The sequence below is a fragment of the Lepisma saccharinum genome, chromosome 11 (genome assembly GCF_977018435.1).
Source record: "Lepisma saccharinum chromosome 11, izLepSacc3.1, whole genome shotgun sequence".
NCBI classification, from domain to species: domain Eukaryota; kingdom Metazoa; phylum Arthropoda; class Insecta; order Zygentoma; family Lepismatidae; genus Lepisma; species Lepisma saccharinum.
In genome coordinates this window covers 46,325,389-46,349,188 of record NC_139239.1, presented here as the reverse complement: position 1 = coordinate 46,349,188, position 23,800 = coordinate 46,325,389, and the positions used below count along the sequence as shown (strand labels likewise).

The window sequence follows — 23,800 nt, the reverse complement described above, 5'->3', positions numbered from 1 at the left end:
CCCCGCCCAAAAAGTATTGGGTACGCCCCTGGTTAAAATATAAGCCCTCCATTGCCAAATTAGTCTTCGTGCAAAGTTAAATTAGAATTTAAATGTAACAAGGACTGTATAGTCAAAGCAATATGGAAATTTAGCGGAAGGAGTTGGCAACTATGATGGAACCAAATGGCACAACGTGGTCTCAGCTGGGATGATTACGTTACTGTCTCCTCCTCAACTGCAGTTCAGCCCATGCCTTCAGTTGGCTCAGGCCTGTTGCGTCCTTCACATCGCACAAAGTTATTTCCTGTAGAGATAGCTATGGGAACGAAAATGGATGCGTAAAAGCTTGTGTTTTTGACAAAAGACCTGCGTATATTTGTGTGTTGCTTTTGTTTAGTGTCGAATAGGATAACCGCAAGTGAACATGTGACAAATTTAAATACAAACTCTTATAGTTATCTCATGGTGATTAATTTATCGTCGAAGATACAAGAGAACATGAAAGAAAAAGTTAAACGAACTCGGCAAACACATGAGTGAAATACGCCATAGATACAAAATCCACTGAGGAAAGTACTCAGACTAGGAATGGATATTATATATTTGCAATTCTTGAATAGATAAGGTAAGTTTTATTATTATCATCATGATTATTATAATTATTTATTCCTTTTGGTTCTTAGCGCAATCCACTGTAGTGCACATTCTTTCTTACATCGAAACAGAAAATTTATAAGTTCTAAAAAACAGCAAAATATGCCGTCAACTATTAAAAAATATGCAAAATAAAATGAACGTGAACAGCAATTACGAAAATAATTCAACTGCTACCCAAACAAAATACGAAAGTCAAGATGTAATTTGATTCGGTCTTTGTCTTAGCTTTGCTTTTCTGCCACTTTTGCCTAATCGCGACGATGAGGATGTGTGATGATCTGATGAAATTAATGAAGGGATCTTGTCCTTAACCTTTTGATTACCGAGGCCATTTTGCCATGTAAGCCCCCCGGTACCGGGCCATTTTTCAGCAAAATGCAGACTTTCATTTAGATGACTGTAGATCGAAGGCTAATTGCCCTAGACAGACGAGTGATATATCATTATACGCGGAATGAACCATAGATTCGGACTACATACAATTTATGAACATTGAGTGTATGTATGGATGCGGGGGGGGGGGGGGAGGGGAGGAACCGGAAAATTCCAAAATCTCAGAAAAAATGTCCCTCCGCCACTGGACAACAAAGTACAGGACATTATCAAAATATACATGGAAATGATCGCTGGCATGTCTGGAACAAGAAAATAATTGCACTATTATCATACGAGCAATAGGGCCCGACTTGTAACCCCAAAAGACATGTCTATGCGCCACTGACTCAGTTTCAAAGGAAGACGCCATCCCCCCTTTTTATGGAAAAACAAGACATGCAAGAGCCTTTATGGTGCAGTATATGTGTTAACAATATAATATAAAAGAAGAAAATCGCAATTCCAGCGAAAAATAGCGACATTATGACGTAAAAACTACGAACATGACAACATATCTTTATATACATAGATATGTGGTACCCCGGGAGTTACTGGAACATATCTATTTAAAGATATGTGGTGAGGATGAGTGATGATCTGATGAAATTAATGAAGGAACACTTACAAAAAACACCTATCCTCAGGCTGGGATTCGAACCCGGGACCAGAACAAGATGCTATATTCATTGTTCGAGTAGGGGGATAAATTTACGCAAAGCATCCTCCCACACCTGTCTCATTTATGAGTGCAATTGAGTGCGAAATCCTGGAGGCGGGCCGATTTCTCCCCCGCCAACGATCTTGTCCTTAAATTCCTTCCACCAAAATTTTCCGGAAGGATAGTTCTAAGAACGAAGAACCAATAATAACAACTGTATGTGTGATTGTTGCATGCATCGCTTTCTCTTCTTTAGAGCTGGTAACAGCCTGGGTTAAAACGTAGCACTGTAATAATATATTAGATTTTAAAATTTCATTTCTAATTGGACTGGTTAGTAACAGAGCCGAAACTGCAAAGGGGTCGGGGAAGTCAATGTTACTCCAGGCGCTGAGGCAAAGAGCCCACCCAACCTCCAAGGACACTGAACCCAGCAATCCATGAAATACAGACATTCGCCCGACCTGTTATTTCTTCTCAGTTTCCCATCTCCTTTCATCAGCTTTGATTGATTTGGTTCATTTTTACTTCGCTTTTCTGCCACGAGGAAGAGTGATGAAATTGGTGAAGTGATACTCAGAAAGATCACCCATGCCTCGAACCCGGGACTCTTGGCGTCGTAGCGCGGAGTGTTAACCACTCCTCCATGGAGTCCGGCTTCTTTCGTCAGCTACCGCAAAGTATATAAATATATAAGTAAAACATGTAATAGCATTTAGATATTAATGTTATACAGGTAACAAATATCTTCTTAATGTTTATCTTTTGCCCCTCACCTAGTTACGTCGAACAGATTTTGAAGGCATCAGTAAGAATATTAATGAAACCATAATTATAAAAAATTCCGACCGCGGAAGGCGAGACTAGATCGAGAGGGCCTCCCCGATGGCGCAGTTGTAGCCTCGTCACCTTGTAAACAAGGGGTCCCGGGTTCGATACCCGGTGGAGGCACATAGTGGTTCGGATCCCACTTGAAACTGTAGGTGCAGTCCCGATTAGCCTTACTGTGCATAAAGTAGACTTAAAACACCAAATCAATCGATCGATCAATAGATCGAGAGGAAGTAGATAGAATCATGAATAAAACAAGGCTCTAGGTTTGAAATTAGTATTTCGTTATTATTATTATTTCGCGCTTTGTTGAGTTTGTTTAATGTGTTTTACAACTTTTAACATATTTCGCTGGGCATGTTACTATGTATGCTAAACCACAATGTTGTCAGACGATATACACGCAGATCCATACCTATTTTGCTACTTGACTGTATATAATTTTATTGTTTTTTTTGTTTTAAGTCCACTTATGCACAGATAGGCTAATCGTGACTCGACTGGACCTACAGTTTAAAGTGGGATTCGAACCACCATGTACTTCCACCGGGCATCGAACTAGGGACCTCTTGATTACAAGGCGACCATATTACTCGGGGAGGCCTCGCTGCTTGGCTCGTCCAGTCATCTCATATGCACGCTTGCGATTATGGCAGACTATATATTATACTATATAATATAATTCGTTATCCGCGTCCTATTCTCAATATCGGTCTGGCGATGGACGCGAGAAATTTCCTAACTAAAGAATTCCGGAAACGAAACTGATCAACAGTTCATAAACACCGTCTGTCGGGTCTTCCTCGCGGTGAGGTGGAACATCTCTATGACATAGGCTATGACCATAGCCGCCAACTCCATGGGGCTTGGGGAGCCTCGAGCCCCCCCCCCCCCCCCCCATGTTAACGATGTGATGGCAGAGCCACCAAATAATTTTTGTATCTAATGTATTATTTTGCTTCTCTTGTAAAGTTTACTCTGAATTGTACCACATGAACTTAACTTTAAATACACATTTGAAATGTTCTAGACCATCAACTTTGGAAGGGCTATGACCGGAGACAGCAAAACGCATGACTTATTACTATATACTAAGTATATAATTATGAGTATTGTTAACATTTTAACTAAAAAGAGTTTCAAAATAACGAGTTGATATGACAATTATATCAGTATGTTGTTTAGTGAATTCTGAACAATTTGAGGTCGTAAATACAACTTTCAGGCAATATTGATATGTACGATACCCGAGACCTCTGGATCAAAGCGAGTTGAGTCGACCACCCAACACGCTCGGCTACCGAGGCCGGCATAAAACTGTTAGGCTGGCCTCTTAATGTAAATACATACTTTTCAATAAAAATGTTAATTGAGGACTAAAAGTGGTAAACGTTGTAAGTGCCAAAAGCGAAAGTGTTGGGAAATCGCATCGTTCCGCACATCAGCCCGTAAGAACGTTCACACTAGTGACCTCTTTACACGCCCTTTGAATTACTTAGAGGGCTACCAGCCACTTTTCACGTTTACCACATTATAAAGTATGACACATTTCACAGTTTACTGTGGAAAACTGTGTTTGAATTATTTTGGCACTTACAGCGTTACCAATTTTAGTCTTCAATTGTTATCTAAAAAACAAATGACCAGACACACAAGACATAAAAAGACTTTGAAACATTTTCTAAATGTTTTTATGTTACATTTCTTTTGCATGAGGAATATACTAATAGCTGCTTTAAAACTGCTATATGAAGACGTAATTTTTATTTTAAAAAAGGTAGGGAGTGAGTCATTCATTCATTTATTTCAGTGATCAGAGCCCCCCAATAATTTCGACAAGTCGACGCTGCTGGCTATGGCGTAAGATCACCTTTTATGTAGTCGTGACTCACGGACAATGCATTCGCAGGAACTCGTATTTACGCGTGTTGCAAACCGTATGGCCAAGTTCCTACGCTTGGAGATTATTTTACCACGTTTTACCATAGAAGAGACGGATTTTACACTGGTCAATAAACTGTTCTTTTCTATGTGATCTCGTGTAGAACGTCGTCAGAGATATCTTCCAACTTACCTCTCCATCGTTCGATATAGAGTGCCGGCCCTGAAACCTGCCTAAGAGTGATCTGCTTGTAAATCTACACATTAATATTCCAGAAACTCGTAGATACGTTGCAGATATGAAATTCAATTGTTTTCATAAATACTATATTTATGTAGATCTCTACTACTTAATAGTAGGAATGGTCAGGAACGTCGGAACCGGGAGAACTGACAGATCCGTAAACATATTTTGAAGTGCCAGTTTCGTCTTTTCAAAGCAAGTGCAAACGTGAATGGACATTTGCACTGAATTTTTTTCTTTACAACAAAAACTACACCCTGGAAAAATGACCCCTGCAAGTTCTCGCGCTTCTCTGCGTCCAGTTAAAGGCAAAAACGAGACTTCCAATGTTTCGAGGCTAGCGTTGCGCTGAAAACACGCCCCGCCATGTTAATACGTCACTCCTTAGAGAGAGCTCGTTTGTCGTCTGCTTCGACCGTCCATTTTACTGCGGGTAGCCCACGGTGAGCGAACATGTGCAGCAGATTTACAAATCTGTACAGATTTAAATAATGGAAGAAGGAGCGATAGTGGAAAGGAAAGCTATGTTTTGTAATGATCATTCTTCCATGAAATATCCCTGCTGCTTCGTGCAAGATAAATGAAAGGGTTCTGCTGCGTGCGTGTTCTCAGGTTATGCGAAAAATATTGCTTGTGAAATTGGTTGCTGACCAAACTTTCAAAAATATATATAATCACGTAAAGTTGATTATAATTAACAATAGTAGAAAGTGACATTCTTGAAAATTCATGACAGTTTTGAAAAGTTATCCCTAACGTCACTTATTTATAAAGTTAGATTAAACGCAACGATGATTGGAAAGGAGTAACTCCCCAATACGAGTGAGGAGGTGATAGGAGACGAGAGAGACTATTTTGAGGGTGGAGATTCCAATTTTACGTAGTCCATATTCCTACATATAATATGCAAATTTTTCCTTCGCAGACTACCAGGTTATTTACTACTGAAGTTTTCACTGTTGAAAAACCGACAATAAAACGGGAGAGAAATGTTCCTGTCTATTAATTAAAGGTGCAACATCGCACTAACCTTACAGGAATGAGAACTCTTGAAAATGTGATAGGATGGCTGGTTACTAGGTTTGAATCTGCGACCTCGAGATTTTTTGTTCCCCGTTGCACATATACTAGTGTTACAACATGAAATGGTTATGAGATAAAATGTGCCTTACCTTGTTTTAATTAATTAGTTCACGGCTACCCAAACTACTGCCCGCGTTTCACATTTGGTTCGTCTATGTTCATAATAAAAATTAATTAGTACATAATGCAATATATTTGGCGTAAGTATGGTGCTATATCCTGGAATCAATCGCTCAAATAGTTACTGGCTCTGCTCATAAAAAGTATGGAAGTCAGTGGATACGTCTGAATATTTATGCATAGTATGCATGTGTGATCACCCGAAACATCAGTGGTGAGGGGACACTCAACCCTAATCCCTCGCAAGGGCGTATCCAGGCTGTGAGTCCAGGGTCCGGACCCCCCAAAATTCCTTAATTTTTTTGCCGATTCTGAAAATACCATCCACTAAATTTTATTTAAAAAAACAAAAAACTGTTTTGGTACAGTAAGTAAAGTTGATGTTTTTTTAAAATAATATATGCAGAGGTGAAATACTAAAAACAAATACATTGCATTATGTACCAGACATTAAAAAGAAAACTATTGTCAATGTGTGTTGTCGGTTAAGCAGACCTGTCCAAGTGAACCATCCCAAGCACGTGATCTTCTAGCCTCAGTTGAATAGAGGACTTTCTTAGTTGTGCTCTGTATCTGAGAAAAGTTTTCCAGTTTTACTGAACAGTTGTAAATGCATGCTTCACTCTGCCCCTCCTCTCCACGCGGGAGTACGATGCACAGGACTCTAGGGTCTGCGCAGGCTCTTTTGCCTGTGGTTCTACAGTCTACTGTAAGTTTACCATCAGGGCTCTGGTGCCTGGACCCACAGCCAGTATAATCCTCTGTGGGAGTATATGTTGTTCCTACGTGTGCTTCAGCTTTAAGCAATGGTATGGAGATTCTAAGAAAGTTTTCTCGGTGTTAGTCTTGGTAGGGAGCTCACTTCCGATAAACGTGTTGAAATCAGAACAGTATATTTTATAAGGACCCCGCAAACCCGCGATGCAAGGGCTTCTCAAAAGGTTGGTTTCTATTCTCAGTCATTACGTTCTTCTAAATTTGTTCTAGCTATTTAAATGATATGATTTTAAAAAAAGTCTTGAACAATTAAGAACTTTTATTTAAGGAGCACCTTTTCTAGATCGTGATGTGACCTTAATGAAGCTGATATTGCCTCAATGTATACATACTATCACAGTTTAGCTAACAGTATGAATAAATGCAATTAAATACGTCAAGAGTATCGATTGACTGGTTATCGCTGCTTGTTTGTGCAATTAAATTAATAGAGCGGAGAGGACGATGGGAGCAGCATCTCTAATTTAATCTGAATACATGAATATATAAAAAATAAAATATATAATTATTAATATAATTTATATTAATTAGTTATATAATCAATTAATTAATATATAGGCATATATGTATTTAGAAAAAATGTTGGTGTATTTTAGAACTTGCCTCCCCCACTCTGAAATAAGTTCCGACGTCCCTGGTAATGGTATTAGTATTATTAGTAGTAGTAATTCAGTTAATTCATTAATTATAAGTAGGGCCCGGGACTTTATGTCATATAAAACTGTAAAATATGTATGTAATTATGTCATAAAATGGGAAAAAAATGTCATAAAAAATTAAAAATATGGCAGTAAAATGCAGAAATATTTCCATTATAGCCAAATATATTCAAAACTGTACTTTCAAATTTCTCATTATATGGGAAGTCAGTATCTTCAAGGGAAGATCGACTAGGGCAGGGGTGGAGTATTAATTGAAGTCAGAATCCCATTAACCGAAGAATGTAGAGGGAAAATACTGGAAATATTGAGAGGTTCATTATCCCAAGTTTCATTTACTATTACGTCAGATTTACACTTTTGTGGAAACTAAAGCATAATTGGCAGCTCGCTACAGCTCTGGTAAATCTAGGCAATCAATACACAAACACAACTTTTAAAAGCAGATTTTATAACTACACTATCTACCAAAAAGTAATTGTGCACCTATGATGGTGGTTAATTTAGTATCTAATTTGAATCATTTAGTATCATTTAGTGGGACCACTGGTGGTTGTTCGTGGCACAATGAACTCACAGGCATACTGTACAATACTAGACAATGAAATGCTCCCAACCTTGTGGCGTTTTTACGAAATGGACCGCTGTTACTTCCAGGATGACAATGTTAGATGGCATGTTTCGGAGGCTACTATGCAGTGGTATGCCGACAACAATGTTCACCGATTGGTCTGGCTTGCACAGAGTCGTCATCTCAATCTCATAGAATCTCTCCAACTGAGTGAGATCTTGCAAGAGGAATGGCGACACATTCCAATGGACGTCCTCCGCAAACTAGTCGAGAGCATGCCTGACAGAGTGGCTGCTGTTAGCAGCAAGAGGTGGCTCCACGAGGTTCTAACAGAGTTCGCACCACGAGACAACCATTTTGTACACGTGCCCAATTACTTTTTGGTAGATAGTGTATATAAAATCTGAAAAACAGCCTAAAAAATTGTTGTCAGAACAAGTTACACTAAATTTCTTCGTCAGCAAGTGCCTCACCCTGCTATCGATAATATAAACTATCCGTTGCGCTAAAGGTACAAAGAATAAATTATAAAATTACCGATCATATGCAAGATAATTACGAAGTTGTACAGAAATATGCCTTATTACGAGAAAATTGAAGAAATATGTTGTGAAAACGCGAAATTGGTAGAATATATCAAAACATGCCTCATCAAGTTCGTCTATTTCGGCTGATTTTCATCAGATACGTAAAGATCTCACCCCAGTATTCCATCCGATGCCAAATGAAAAATATAGTTATAACATAAAGTCCCGGGCCCTAATTATAAGTATTATTAATTAATTGTGATTATCATTTAATTAAAGTATAATAAAACAATGGTAATGTGAATTTGGAGAAAGTTTTAGAAATAACCCCCAGTTTTGGCACCTTGCCCTCCTAGTTTTGGAACCCAATCGCCGCCACTGATTTGACCTTATGCTTGTCTATGGAAGGTTTTACAGTTCTCCCTATCTTTTTTATCTGTAAAGGATGGTTGCCAGCATCAATAGTTTTCCTGCTAGCAACAATAATGCATGAGTATATTGCTTGCGAAAGGCATTTCTTATCGGTAATAAACATGAAAGTAAAATCAAGAGAGTAGAATGATAAGTCACTTTGATGATAACGTGCAGTGAACTTGAACATGAGACCGAGGCGGAGAAAGTTGGAGGAGTTTGTGTGTCCTTTGTCTACGTGTGATAAGCAAGGCTCGCATGCGTACGTCAGTAAATAAATTTTTACTTTGCATACGAGCTCGAACCTGATTTACAATTTATTATAATGATCAGTAAATGTTAGATACCAAATTTTATTTCACATAAAGCATATATTTTCCATGTATGCCAACTGATTTCTTTTATGGATCAAACAATTGAAAATAGCTGTTTCATAAATAAAACGCAACTTTATGTGAATAGAGCATGAACATAAAATGTGAAGAGCTTACCTTTCTACAGCGCAATAGAAAAGCGAGGGGAAACTTAGATATCCATGTCATTTATGATGATTTTTTTTTAAAAAAAAAAAAAAACCATAATGAACACTGTCAAAACGGCCAAAACTAGACTCACGGCCAGTCTAATCCTCCGTAGGGCGCGTGTTGAGTTAGTCATATATGTTTGTCATTTCCCATTCATCTATTTCATCTTTTCACCATTCATCCTCATCTTTTGCGACTAGCGAAAGTGGTAGAAAAGCGAAGTAAAATAAATTAATCAATCAACAATGTCAATCCACCACTGGCAATTGTGAACTTGCGCTACGTTGTTGCATTGCATATAGATTCAGAATAAAATTCCGTTTTTCGAGGGTTGGTACCGTCTAAACGATGCGTCAGACAGAAGAATGTAATTAAGAAAAGTTGCCTGACGTAATGACATTTACACGGTATGAAAATGTGTATAGGAAAAAAATGAATTTATTATTAAATGTTCTGCTCAAAACTTTTAAAAATTTAAAATTTAATGACTAGAACACAAGCAGTTTACAGTTCTCTTCCTTGATTTGCGAAATAACGGGAATCTGCATGAAACACCTTTATCAGTCAAAGTAGTAAACGAATAATTTTGTTTCTTCCAGATGAGGCCATAGAGAAAGCTTTAAGTCAGACGAAAATCCATAACCAGGAGCATTAGGAAGAAATCGAGGGAAGCTGAAAATGTAAGTGAAAGCATATTTTTTTCGCTTTAGTATTTAACACATTTGAAGAGCTCGGATGTAAAACATGGTAAATGACATTTTGGTAGTGTTTTAGACACAAAGTAAAATGTGTCATCCTTAAATTTTCGAGTGAAATTACCATGTCATACAATTTGCATTGGACTCAGTGATGCCTTCTGAAATTGGTAAACACAACACGAAAACAATTTATCTACAGTATAGCTTCTAACCCTTTATCTTAATAAACTCAGAAATGAACAAAATGTCACTTACCATGTTTTACACCCGAGCCTGTCATTTATTGGTCACATGAAAGTTGTAGGATGAGCATATTTTTTAAAAATCCCAATACAGACTTGTTTAGATTAAAGATAACTTCAGTTTTATTAATTCAATTTTTGTATGCATTTCGGACGTCTTTTCAAATTTGCTTGTTAGGTTACGTTACCGACAGAGACATCGTTAAGGGAGGTCCGGGGGAGAGAGAGGCAAACGCCCCTATGGCCACGACAAACTTTATTTCCCCTTTGTGCGCCTGACGGCGACACTCTCGTCAAATCGCGATTATGGTTACAATTACATTCAAAATACGCACCTTAATGGACATTTTCACTCAATTTTTTTTACAACAATTTTAAAAACTACAAACTGGAAAAATGACCCCTGCAAGTTCTCGCGTTTCTCTGCGTCCAGTTTAAGGCAGAAACGAGACTTCCAAAGTTGCGAGGCTAGCGTTGCGCTGAAAACACGCCGCCACCATGTTACTACGTCACTCCTTAGGGAGAGCTCGTTTGTCGTCTGCTTCGAGGGTCCAGTTCCGGATGGGTAGCCCACGGTGAGCGAACACGTGCAGCAGTTTCACAAATCTGTACCGATTTAAATACTGGAAGGAGGAGCGATAGGAGAAAGGAAAGCTATGCTTTGTAATGATCATTCTTCTATGAAATATCCGTGCTGCTCACGTGCAAGGTAAATGGAAGGGTTCAGTTGCGTGTGTGTTCTCAGGCCATACGAAAAATACAGTAGAGCGTCGATTATCCGAAGTAATTGGGGGACATGGGTGTTCGGAATACTGGTTTGTTCGGATAATCGAACTGTACATGTTTATTTGCCAAAAAGAAGTACTGTACAGTAAATTTATTCATAAAAACAGGCATCTCTTTAAGTATGTATTACAAAGTAACGTACAAAGGCAACTTTAGTAGGAATATATAGTATGTGGTACAGTTTATTAAACAAAAATATGTACATATTACATACGCATTTTGCATGAACAATACACACAGTACACAAAATTAACGTTTAAAAAAATCCTTTATTTTGGTCTGTCTAAGCAAGCCTACACGCTTACGAGCAGCTAAGTCACGTACTTTTTTCATTACAGATATCTGAAAGTGAGCGAGTACACAGTTCGGTTAAGCGGTCGTTCGGTTGACCGACGTTCGGATAATCGACGCTCTACTCTATTGCTTATAAAATTGGTTGCTGACCAGACACTCAAAAATATTTTTTAAACTTATATTTATCGATATTTACCGTAACCTATGTAGTGCAAGATAGGAATTTTCACTTTCTTCACTTTATTTATAGAGCCTATTTAACTTTCTTTTCCATAAAGCAATTTGTTGTTATTTTCGTTATATTTACTTCGATTTTACCAATGATTCTGTGTTTTATTTTCACTAACTAACTAACTAACTCTCTAGCCTTCTTAAACCCGAAGGTTCATGGCTGCAGCAACACAGGCCCTCCATCTGTCCCTATCTTGAGCAAGATCTATATACTCTTTTCCATCCCTACCGATTTCCTTTAGGTCCATCTCAACGTTGTCCCTCCATCTTCGTCTTGGCCTTCCTATAGGTCTCTTACCATCAGGTTTTCCAACAAGAATCGTGTGAACTCCTCTTTCTTCTCCCATTCGTGCCACATGACCTGCCCACCTAAGTCTTCTTGATTTAATTATTCTAATAATATCTGGACATGAATACAAATTATGTAGTTCTAAATTATGTAACCTTCTCCACTCACCTGTCTCCTCATCCCTTTTAGGTCCAAATATTTTCCTAAGGATCTTATTTTCAAATACTCTCAATTTCTGTTTCTCTTTCAATGTAAGGGACGAAGTTTCACACCCATATAATAATACAGGCAAAATTACTGTTTTGTATATTTTAACTTTTAGTTTCTTAGATATTAAACGAGAAGACAAAAGTTTATGAAGAGAGAAGTAACATGAATTTCCTGAATTAAGCCTACTTTTTATTTTTTCTTTGATATGATTTTCATTTGTTAATATTACTCTTAAGTATTTGAATTTGGAAACTGGTTCAAACGAGTTGTTATCAATAATTAGATTTTGATTATTACCTAACACTTGGTTTCGGCCTGTAAGCATATATTTAGTTTTCTCTTTGTTAACTTCCAAACCTATCTCTTTAGCAGTTTTGAAAAATATTTTAGCATTATTCTTAATTGTATTCACATCATCCCCCAGTAAGTCTACATCATCTGCATATGCTAACAACTGAGTCATACCATTTAATTTTAGTCCTTCGTTAGTTCTTTTACCTTCCTAACAGCATATTCTAAGGCAAAATTAAAGAGCAATGGAGATAATGCATCGCCTTGTTTTAACCCATCATGAATTGTAAATTTGTCAGACACATTAATACCCACACGAATTTTACTTTCTGTTTGACTGGTGCATACTTTTATCATACTAACAAGCTTCTTAGGTATTCCCAACTCGACTAATATATTATATAATTTATCTCTTTTGACCGAATCATATGCTTTTTTGAAATCAATGAATAGCTGATGAACATTTTGATTATATTCCCACTTTTTTTCAAGTGTCTGTCTGATGTGAAAATTTTGATCTGTAGTTGATCTGTTACGTTTAAATCCACATTGATAATCACCTATAATTTCATTAGCATATGGGGTTAGTCTTGTTAAAATAATGTTAGATAATATTTTATATGTTGTTGAGAGTAGAGAAATTCCACGGTAATTATTGCAGTTCATTTTATCACCTTTTTTAAACACAGGAACAATTATGGATTCTTTCCACTGTTGAGGGATTTCTTCTTTATTCCATATTAAACAAATTAATTTATGAATTTGACATATTAACGAATTTCCACCATATTTAATTAACTCAGCTGGTATTAAATCAATGCCAGGTGCTTTGTTATTCTTTAACCTTTTAATAGCATCTTTAACTTCAGTCAAGTTAGGTTCTGGAACTAAAGGTTCTGCAGTGTGCACTTCATTTACTTCTGATTTATCTCCTACATGAACATTTAAAAGGTCATTAAAGTAGTTCTTCCATCTATTTAGAATATCGCTTGGGTCAGCTAGAAAATCACCGTCTTTATTTTTTATCAAGTTTACTTTAGGTTGCCACCCTTTTCTAAATTCATTTACACCTTTATATAAATCTCTGATATTTTTGTTTTTGCTGTTTGTTTCAATTTCGTTAATTTTGCTTTTCAAGTAATCTCTTTTTTTACTTCTAAATGTGCGGTTAACTTCTCGCTTAATTCTATTATTATTGCTTAGATTTGTATCATCAGAGTTATTTAACCACCTAAGTCTAGCCTGATTCCTTATTTCTATTAGATTATGACATTCATTATCAAACCATGGCTTACTTTTGCTTGGTTTATGATATCCTATACTTTCTTTAGCTGCTGATTCTATTGCATTACGTATGTGCTCCCAATTCTTATTTACATCTGTTTCATTTATATTTTCATCATCATTTAAATCCTGCAAAACATCAGATCTATTTGACAGTTTAATTTGGTAATCTTTCTTAATTCTTTCATCAGCAAATTTTCCTGTATTAAATTTTAGAACTTTTAGATTTTGTTGCTTATGATTTATCACTACGATTCTTTCTCTTAATTTATCAATTACTAAATAATGGTCACTGGCACAGTCAGCACCTCTATGTGTACGAACGTCAATTATACTAGTATGCCTTCTCTTATCAATGAGAATATGATCTATCTGATTATGAGTTTTACCATCTGGAGAAGACCAGGTATATTTATGGATATCTTTATGTTTAAAAGTGGTACTTTTCACAATTAAATTCTTTGAGGTTGCAAAAGTAATCATTCTTATACCATTATCATTACTTAATTCATGAAGACTTTCTTTACCAATCGTGGGTTTAAATGTCTCTTCTTTGCCAATCTGTGCATTACAGTCACCTAACAGAATTTTCATATCATACTGAGAAAATTTATCAAGGACCTGTTCTAACTCTGCATAAAAATCATCTTTAGTATTATCATCTTTATCTTCCGTTGGAGCATGTATGTTTATTAAAATAATTTTACACCACCTACCCTGTAAAACTGCATATGATATCCTATCATTAATAAATTCTACTGTCTTAAGAGCCGAGATAATTCTATTATTTATGAAAAAGCCTGTTCCAAAATTATGATTTTCAGTACCACCATAGAAAAAAGTATAATTTTTAGTTTTACAATTCCCTTCTCCTGGCCACCTAACTTCCTGGACAGATACTACATCTAATTTATACTTCACTATCTCATTAACTGTACACTGAAATGCCCCAGGCCGGTAAAGGCTCAGAACATACCAGGTGCCTAATTTAATATCCTTATTCCTAATGTAGAACTTATCCTTAGTCCAGGGACCTCCCAAAGTAGCCCCCACCCGGAGATCCGAATGGGGGACTATTTTACCTCCGGAATATTTTACCTTGGGAACATCCATGGCCTCATATTGCTGTTTCTTGACATGTCTTTTTACAGCTCTACGCCTAACCCCCAATATGAATGGAGGACCGCACCTGTCGTTGGTCAGCGGATCCCTCAGATCTAGCTGGGAGGATCACATTGTAGTCCACCAACCATACCCCACTTCTGCCGATTGTGGGACGCTCATACAGACAGCTCTGTAAATCCCAACAGAGCAAAATGTTGACCATTTCACTCTGTTGGTTGACTAACTGCAGTGAACAAGTCACTGGGCGATGAGGTCGTCACATCCCTGATGTGATTAGTAGCAAGTAAAAGTAAATAAAATAACAAATAAATCCTTATAAACATTATTCTATAAATTATTTATTTAGTTATTTGAATCAGCCATTTAAAAAAAATCACCTGATTTAAATGTTGATTGAAATCGCGCTTTAAATCAACATGATTTCAATCAATCAACCTTGCCCCCAATCCTACGAAAGTCCTCTGTACGCCACTGACAAGGTATCCACAGAACACAAAATGTGTCAATTGAAGCAAATATATTTACCCCAGCAACACTTTAAAGCGCATAAACGGCTAATCATGGACTTTTATTGCTTCAAAATAGAAGGGAACTTGTATCAACTGCTGTTCCGTGTGAAACACTTAAATGCATGCATCAATTGAGAATGTCCGAAACAATCATTTTAGAGAAACGAAAATTGTACGTTTAACCGCGTCAATGGATGCACCAAAAGCGCACGAACCCTGGTGTGATTAATAATATATTCCTGTTTCTGGTCCTGTTAACTTAAATACATCAACACTAATAATTTTACGTGAACAATACGATACGAAGTATGAAAAGAATCACGACACCAATGGATATTTGGCCAATGCCTCGTCACGTACTTTTTACTGTATGACAATGCTACTTTTACAACACACATTTTATTTTCACGCGATTCTAAACTGTGTAATAAAAAATGTTTCTTTTTTATATCATCGTCAGGTAGAGATACAGTTGCCTACAAAGAAGGAATGGTCAATGAAACCATCTTACGATCGCCTGGAGTATGAAAGATGCACAAGGCGGGTATAAAGTTTGTAGTCAAAAGATATGTGTAACATTTTCACATATACTGTATATTTCGTACTTACATCACCTAATGGGAGTTATTTATATTTTCTTGTTTTCTCCTTTGCTCTCTAAGAAAGCATAAATGTTTATACTCCGTAATATCATTTTGCGTTTTGTGAAATAGGTCTGTTTAAGAAAACGCAAATGTGTAATAATTGATTCTTAACCCAGCATTGTCTAACTTACGGTCAGGGACGCGTCGAGTATCTGAGCGCTCAGCGAGCAACGTGATCGCTCATTCTGGTCGCCGAACGCTGCTCTCTTGCTCGCTGAGCGAATTTGAACCTTGTTCGGTACAGGCTTAAGTGACAGAATATATCGTTTTTGTGTTTCGATCTCGTGAGGCAAAGAGTAACAAGAGGAGAATTGTGTGAGGATGGCGGCTAATGAAGAAGTATTTGTTGTTAACGGCTTGCGATATAGCGTCATTACAGAGGAACTTCAAATAACTGAAGGTAATATAATTTTCCACTTTTTGTGATTGCATTAAAATGAAAGTGTTGTTTATTCCAAATATACACCGCAGTTATGGAAAGTTGTGCAAGTGTGAGAAAAATAAAGCACCCGATCATTGTTTTGAGAAGCCATATTGAACACAGATTACTCAAAGGCACTGATATTTTGAACAATGAGCACACACCGTCATGTAAATGATCTGTCTGCTCAACGAGCATCGCTCATACTCGACATGCCCCAGGTAATTAAGCTTACTTTCACATTGAAACATCCTGTGCTGATTAAGAATGGAGGGGAACTCCAACTGATAGTTTGACCTTTTATGGGCAGTTTTTCAATATCTGGTCAACTTTTTGGTTAACCAACTCTGCTCAGTTGCCAAACTAAATGTATTTAAAATTACAAATAAAAACAGTTCATGCTACACTGAATGTGTGTCGATGAATCTTTGAACAACACCCATAAAAGTTTAACGTCGCAGGTCCAATACTGACTGAAAGTGAAGAATCGCTGTGGGTTAAACTCAATGCTTCTATGGAAAAGATGGCAATGCTCGGGCAAAATGCATAACTTTATCTTAAAATAAAACTTACCTTCCACGAACTATGCGAATACACGTATATACAAATCGATTAATAGTATGTTCAAAATAAAGAAAGAAATGATTGTAACGTTTTCAAATTTTGAAGTTTAGGTCTTGGTACTACTGCACGTCTGTAGGACCTAAATTATGACTGCTATGCCGACTATGAATCTCATATATAAGCTGAGAAAATACACGAAAATCGTGACTCGTTATTTTAAAAGCCAAAATTTTCAAAATACTTTATTTCAGAAAGTGGTGCGTTTTCCTCACATAAAATTTGCATGCACGGTCAAGCGACCTGAAGGAACAAATGCAAATAATTTGGTCAAAATTTTAAGGGATTGTGAAATATGGTCTGTAATTTGACGTGGACTGACCCATGTAGGAGAGATCTGCCCAAACCTCACCTGTTTTCAAATAATCGGGCGTAACTGGAAAACTAGTGACATGTAAGTTTTAACGTTCCAGCCCATAAATGGATATTTTACCCATTCTAACTGGAAGTACAAAAAATAATAAATTGCAAACCCTTGCAAATGGTGCGATTTTGCACCAAGTCTCTTAATCTCACCATAGGGTGTCCAAATCGCACCGCTATTTGAAATAACATGTTTCAGCGACCACTGACGGATTAAGGTGGGTGCTATTGATGCTACAGCATTAGGTCCATTCCTGAAATAGGCCCAGGTGAAAACAGACGAGAATTTTCCGAAAGCTGAACAGTTTTCGTTTGCTAAATTAACCTGAAAATAAATCTTGGAATGAAATTTGTAGCCCAGTTTCGGACGCCTAGACACAGCGTTACTTATTATACAGTTACTATTATTCTTTTCGCTGTGACTTAACTATAACGTCGTTGTGTTTATTGTTCACCGAAGATTTCAAGTTAATACTATCAATTTTACGTTAAACAGTTTACATAGTAAAGTATCCGGCCCTGTCAGCGACTACAACATAGAGTGGCATAGAGAGCCACTGCATATAACTGAAAAAAAAAAAAAAAAACTTTAGCCCTCCTGCAGATATTATCAATGGCTCCTTCATTATTAATTTGCACACCAATGTTAATCAGTGTATCCCTCCTCGAGGTTCGCTATTCTAGACTTGTGCGTTCAATAACAAATAATTCTTGATATACTAAGCTTTATGTAAAAAGAAGTCTGATCCTATAACTTGGCTTCACCGTTGGTTGTCAAAAGCTTACTGAAATACATGGTCGCTCTACAGGACCGAAATCTTTCCTTATTCGACGAGATATAGGTAGGTTTCAGGTGACGTCAGAATTTATACAGAGTTTGCGGCCAATTTTATTTGTCGTGTGCAAGGAAATATCGTGAAATAACATGTGCTTCTGTTTGAACAACCGAATACTGCACAATGTACCATCATAATGTTCAAATCTCCCGCCTGCCCGCTTGAATTCCGTATGTTTATAAGAACTGGCCTCCATCATGGCTGTTCGAGCTACAATACAACAGTTTGTGAAGTAGGTTAAATACAACTTATAGTACACCCACACTTTTTTTTTTAACATGTCCACTTTCACTATTAAAATATGTTTGAGGTTTTATATCTTTAAGATGTGGTTCCTCGGTTGACAAGAATCTCTTGTGCAGGGTTTGAAGTGTAAAATGTTAGCTGGAGGTATGTTTGGTAGAGCCTTGGGGTTAGCTTGGGGAGGGGGGGGGGGTTGCTCGTATTCATTTTAGTATGGTGACAAAGAGACAGTTGGGAGGAAACTTTGCGAAAATTTTGTTAGCTTGGGGATACCATCCCCTCGCATTCCCCTTTCTTCGAGCACTGCCCTTATCAGGAATTTTAACTCGAGATCGTCCGAGGAAAGAGCTCCTTATGGAAATTACTTGCTATGTTTTGATTATCGCTTCCTTCCGGCGCCTTTTCTTCTATAGCACTAACTACATTTAGCGCCCGCTACGTAACATCTTTCCACGCTGCAACGATCTAAATTATTCTCGAATGATTCACAGTTTACTGACGAAACCAATCTTCTATCATACATAGAATATAGTTTTAACTCATTTTTTCCTAAATATAAAATATCACAGATGCAACAGGTATAAGAAGCTGTTGAATTTGATGTTTTTAAAGAAATTGTAGTGTCATCAATTATATTTCATCAGCATTCATCCGGGTTGCCACAATTTATCAAAACTTGAAGAAAAGCGGAGCTAAATAAGAAAAGTACAGATTCTTTGTGGCTCCGTGTTTCCATATAGAAATTGATTTTAACGAATTTTGACCTCTCGTTGAATCTTCCTCGTGTCAACGCTTCATTTATATTCTAAAATCAAGAGGTCTCGGGTTCGATACCCGGGGGAGGCACATAGTGGTTCGGATCCCACTTTAAACTGTAGGCCCAGTCCCGATTAGCCTTACTGTGCATAAAGTGGACTTTAAACACCTGCTCAAACAAACAAATGAATTGAAGTCAATTTCTCTTTGCAACACTTAATAACATTTCTGTGAATTTGCATATGCACGTCTGTTTCCTTAATATTTTTCTTTCACATTTTAAAGTGTTATCAATTATAGTTTAAAGGTTTTATTCGCCCAAGATTTACTAAATAACAATTTGTCCTTATCATTTTAGTGTCTACCAGAAATAACGTCATTTTCTAAGATGGCAGAAGGTGATGCATTGCGTCAGCAGCTAGAAGAAAGTAAGGTGATGCTGAATGATGATGGAAGAAAGAGTGGAGAACACACTTATCGTGAGGGAATACGTTTCGTAAAAGAAAGACTAAAGGAGTTCGTAATAAATTATGTATGCATATTTGAAAGTTTTTTCTCAGAATATTTAGATAGATTACAAAACCAAACCAGCAAACCTGGTAAAGTTGCAGATGTAATTAATAAAGTATCTAAGACAGGGAAGTATGTTGCAGGTGAATCAGTTCTACCTTTTAGAGTTTTGCTTTCCGTTATTCCAAATGTGGCGTCTATTGTGGGCAATAAATTTAACCGAAATAAACTAAAGAAACTAACAAATTTTTTGCATAAGTTTAAAAATGATCAGAGCAAAGTGAGAGAAGTGCTAGTAGAATCTGGTGTAGAAATTTTTACAGCTTTTGAGAGCCAGTTTGTTCGTGTGACTGCTGACAAAAGCTGGGAGCGGGCTATTTTCAAGTTGGCGCACGACGCTGTAAATAGAGTGATAAGTTACCTAAGAGAAAACAACGAAGGTGAATTTTCAGCTCATTTAAACGTCAAGGGTGTTCTCTCCGGGAAGTCCAAAACATACAGACACACATCTAATTGTTTATTTCACATAAAGGCCGGGCATTCACTGCTAGACGAAAATGCAAATCCATTGAATACTGCAGGATGTTTCGACAAAGTAGGACTGGTCACAGTAAACAATGATGAAAATGAACAAAAGTACTACAAGAAGAGGAAACGTAGAGGCAGCAACACTGGTCAATATGGCTATCGTCGAAGGTTCATGTTCGAGACTGAAGAAATTTCATTAGAAACTGATTACTGTGAAGAATCCCCTAAAAGAAAATACGTATACACGTTGAAGGAAAGCGTAGAAGAAAAAACTGAGTTGAGAGCAGTTTTACTAGCTGCTGTGAATGATCAGTCAGATAGCAGAAAACAAAAGTTACCAACAGACTTCCCAGAAGAAATGATGCAAATAATTGAGGATGCTGGGAAGGCTTTCAATAAATTGGAAGGATTCATAAAGAGCAATTTCAACGAACTCCTAAACTATATTCAAGATAACAGCAATAAAATTGAAGAGGGGTTTTCTAAATTGGAGGCGGAAAATAGGCAGGGTTTTTCTGAAATTAAGGACGAAATAAGGCAAATGGATAAGAAACTGGACAGCATTGACAATATCTTAAAAGAAGGGCAAAGAAAGGAAGAAGCAAAAGAGGAATCGATATGGTTTGAGGTCAGAAAGAGTAGTCCTTCTTTTACTGGAAGACAGGAACAATTAGACAATATTACTGCAGATATTGGACGAGGAATACTTGTTATCAGCGGTCTACCAGGCGTTGGTAAAAGTGAGTTAGTTGCAAAGTACGCGAGTGATCAATACAAGAGATGTTATGAGAATGTTTTGTGGATTGATTTTACTAATGAGGATAAGGGGAAATGGTCTTTCCATAGATTAGCCAAGGAAACAAAAATCAAGGTTAAAGATGAAGACGGAGAAGATAGAAGCATAGGGTCAATAGTAAAAGATATCTATAGACAATTTCCAGACTCTAAGACCCTCTTCATTTTCGACAACGTAGAAAATTACAAAGAGGTGAAAAACATTTTGCCATGTAACCTACTTCCAGATGTCAAGAAGCATCATATCTTAATTACCTCTCAACGAGAATGGGATCAGGATGGGATAACTGTTCATAAGTTAGAAAACTTAGCAGAAGATGAAGCGAGACAATTTCTGAAAGTATTCCTTTCTGTGCAAGAACAGGATACCTCTCAGTGTGAAAGCATATCAAAATTAGCACGGAAATTGCACAATTTTCCACTTACTTTGCAACAGGCTGCTGCATACATAAGGCAGAGAGACAAGGCTGTGAAGAAAGCAAACGACCAAAAACAGTTCACAGTTGCTGAATACATAAGTCAATATGATAGGAAAACTAAGGACCTACTGGAGTACGAAATACGTAACAGTGATTATGATCAAACGACTTTTACAACTTTTCTCATTACCAGAGACAAAATCAAATTAAATGAGGAAGTTGGATCGAAAGCTGTGGAAATATTGGATATAATGGCCTACTTGTCATCGGATCGAATACCTAAACAAATGCTTCTAAATTTAGTAGATGACGATGAAAGTCAACTGGGATCTGTTATATTATTATTAGAGGAATATTTGTTGGTAAGAAATAACAAAGGCGGTACCATAAGTATTCATGGATTGATGCAACAAGTTATAAGGGTTTTGTTAGAGGAACAGAAGGAGGAAGAAAAGGTTTTGGAAAAAGTTCTTGGAATTCTGAACGAGCAAATAGAAAAGATGAATAGTACAGAAGATCAGGAATCACACATTGTGACAGTTTGGAAAAGTGCATGCAAGCATTATGAATTAGTCGCAAAGTTCATTGTTGATGATGTTGATGCTAAGAAGTGGAAATACTTTCCACGGATTTGTGGAAGCTGCGACTCTAAAACTGTCGAAACCATATTAACCCAGATAAACCAGAAGGAAGGCTCAAAAGTTCTCAATAAGGTAATCAACCTCAGGGGTGATTATAAGAAAACGCCTTTGTATTATGCAGCTCAAGGAGGCAAAGAAGAAACTGTGAAACTGCTAATAAGAAATAAAGCCAATGTAGATACTCGTGACAGAATTAACAGTAGGCCTCTGCATATATCTGCAAAATATGGTTATTTAGGAATCGTCAGAGAATTGCTGGCTACTAACAAGGTTGATATTAATGCTGTAACAAATTATAGATATACACCGTTACACTTAGCTGCCGAGAATGGTCACATGGAGATTGTCGATGCCCTGTTGGAAACTGATAGGATTATTGTTGATGCTGTGACTAAATTCAAGTTCACACCTCTACACTTTGCAGCAAAGGAAAGTCATTTACAGATTGTGAAAAATCTCCTGAACAAAAGTGCAAATCCTCAAGCTCTGGATAATGGGCACTTTACTCCATTGCACTTGGCAGCACAACAAGGTCACGCAGATGTAGTTCAACTATTGTTACCTTCTTCTAACATTAACTCTAAAACAACGATAGGCAATACGCCACTTCACTTAGCTGCAGAAAATGGCCATTTGCAAGTTGTTGAAATCTTACTTAAAGCTGATGCCGATGTTGATATCACAAATCAAGATAATAAAAGAGCATTAGATATGGCCAAAGGAAAGAACATAGATGTTGCAAGAATAATTGAAATTCATAAGTAGTTCAGTAGAAATAGTTGGTTCATTCTTCTCTTCTAAGAAAGTGTGCAAAGAAGCTTGCAAACTGGAAACAACTTCAACATCTCGAAAAATATATATATATATATTTATATATATATTTTTATATATATATATATATATATATATATATATATATATATATATATATATATATATATATATATATATATATATATATATAAAAGAATGGGATTTCATTATATATTTTAAAAGCTAGAATTCAAGAACAAAAAATACCTAAACCTGTGATAAAACCTGTGATAGCGTTTGTACAATTAATGAAATCTTGAAAAGTAGTGTAAAGAACTTAGAGATTGATATTGGTTAGAAAATTGCCGCGTAATTCTTGGATATTAGTAACAGTTAAGGAAAATAAACTTACTGTAAATCCGTACTATTTCTGAGAAATGTGTCCAAGATATTTCAAAGAAGTTATTGTACAAATAGAGGAGGGTGCGAATTTATTAAACACAGAAAGGTACTTGTATTTTTCTCTATTATTTAACTGTAGATGAATTCGCGTACATAAATATGCAAGTTTATATTTTTCATCAATCAAATTTTCTACCCTTCTTTATAAATATGCATAAATGTATGGTTTCCTTAAGGTTTTTACAATGAAAGTTCCTGCTCTGTTCCTTGAATTTAATGGAAGCTTTAACTATGGAAATGTAATACATAGCTTTAATTTGAGTAAAACAAGAGAGTAGTGTAGAAATAACCTAGTTTCATATTTTATGAATGGAATAAGGACTATTTATTTGTATTATTTGTTTTGTAAAAATTGTTTCCACCAATGTAACATATACTATTAGTTCTGTATTTGGGCACCAAGTTTGATTATACACTTCTATTATATAGAAATGGGAAGGACTGAGAGGAGCTCCCTGTTTCCGTAATGTATAGCTAAATAACATACTTGTTCTGTTTTGAAAAACATAAATGTACATAATACAATTGTATTTTAATTGTTAATTGTGT

At 36.6% G+C, this 23,800-nt stretch overlaps 1 protein-coding gene across 1 annotated transcript; it reads left to right on the top strand.

Annotated features, from left to right (window-relative positions):
• The first annotated feature begins 235 nt into the window (after positions 1-235).
• Positions 236-22,889, top strand: LOC145994766 (uncharacterized). The gene is made up of 3 exons (XM_083131013.1): positions 236-607; positions 9,900-9,980; positions 19,502-22,889. Exon 3 carries the CDS (start codon positions 19,532-19,534, stop codon positions 22,799-22,801), a length of 3,270 nt encoding a protein of 1,089 aa, XP_082987139.1. The 5' UTR covers positions 236-607; positions 9,900-9,980; positions 19,502-19,531; the 3' UTR covers positions 22,802-22,889.
• Positions 22,890-23,800: the final 911 nt, after the last annotated feature.

Coding starts and splice junctions, on each gene's coding strand:
- LOC145994766 (XM_083131013.1), top strand. CDS start 19,532: ATGGCAGAAGGTGATGCATTGCGTCAGCAGCTAGAAGAAAGTAAGGTG.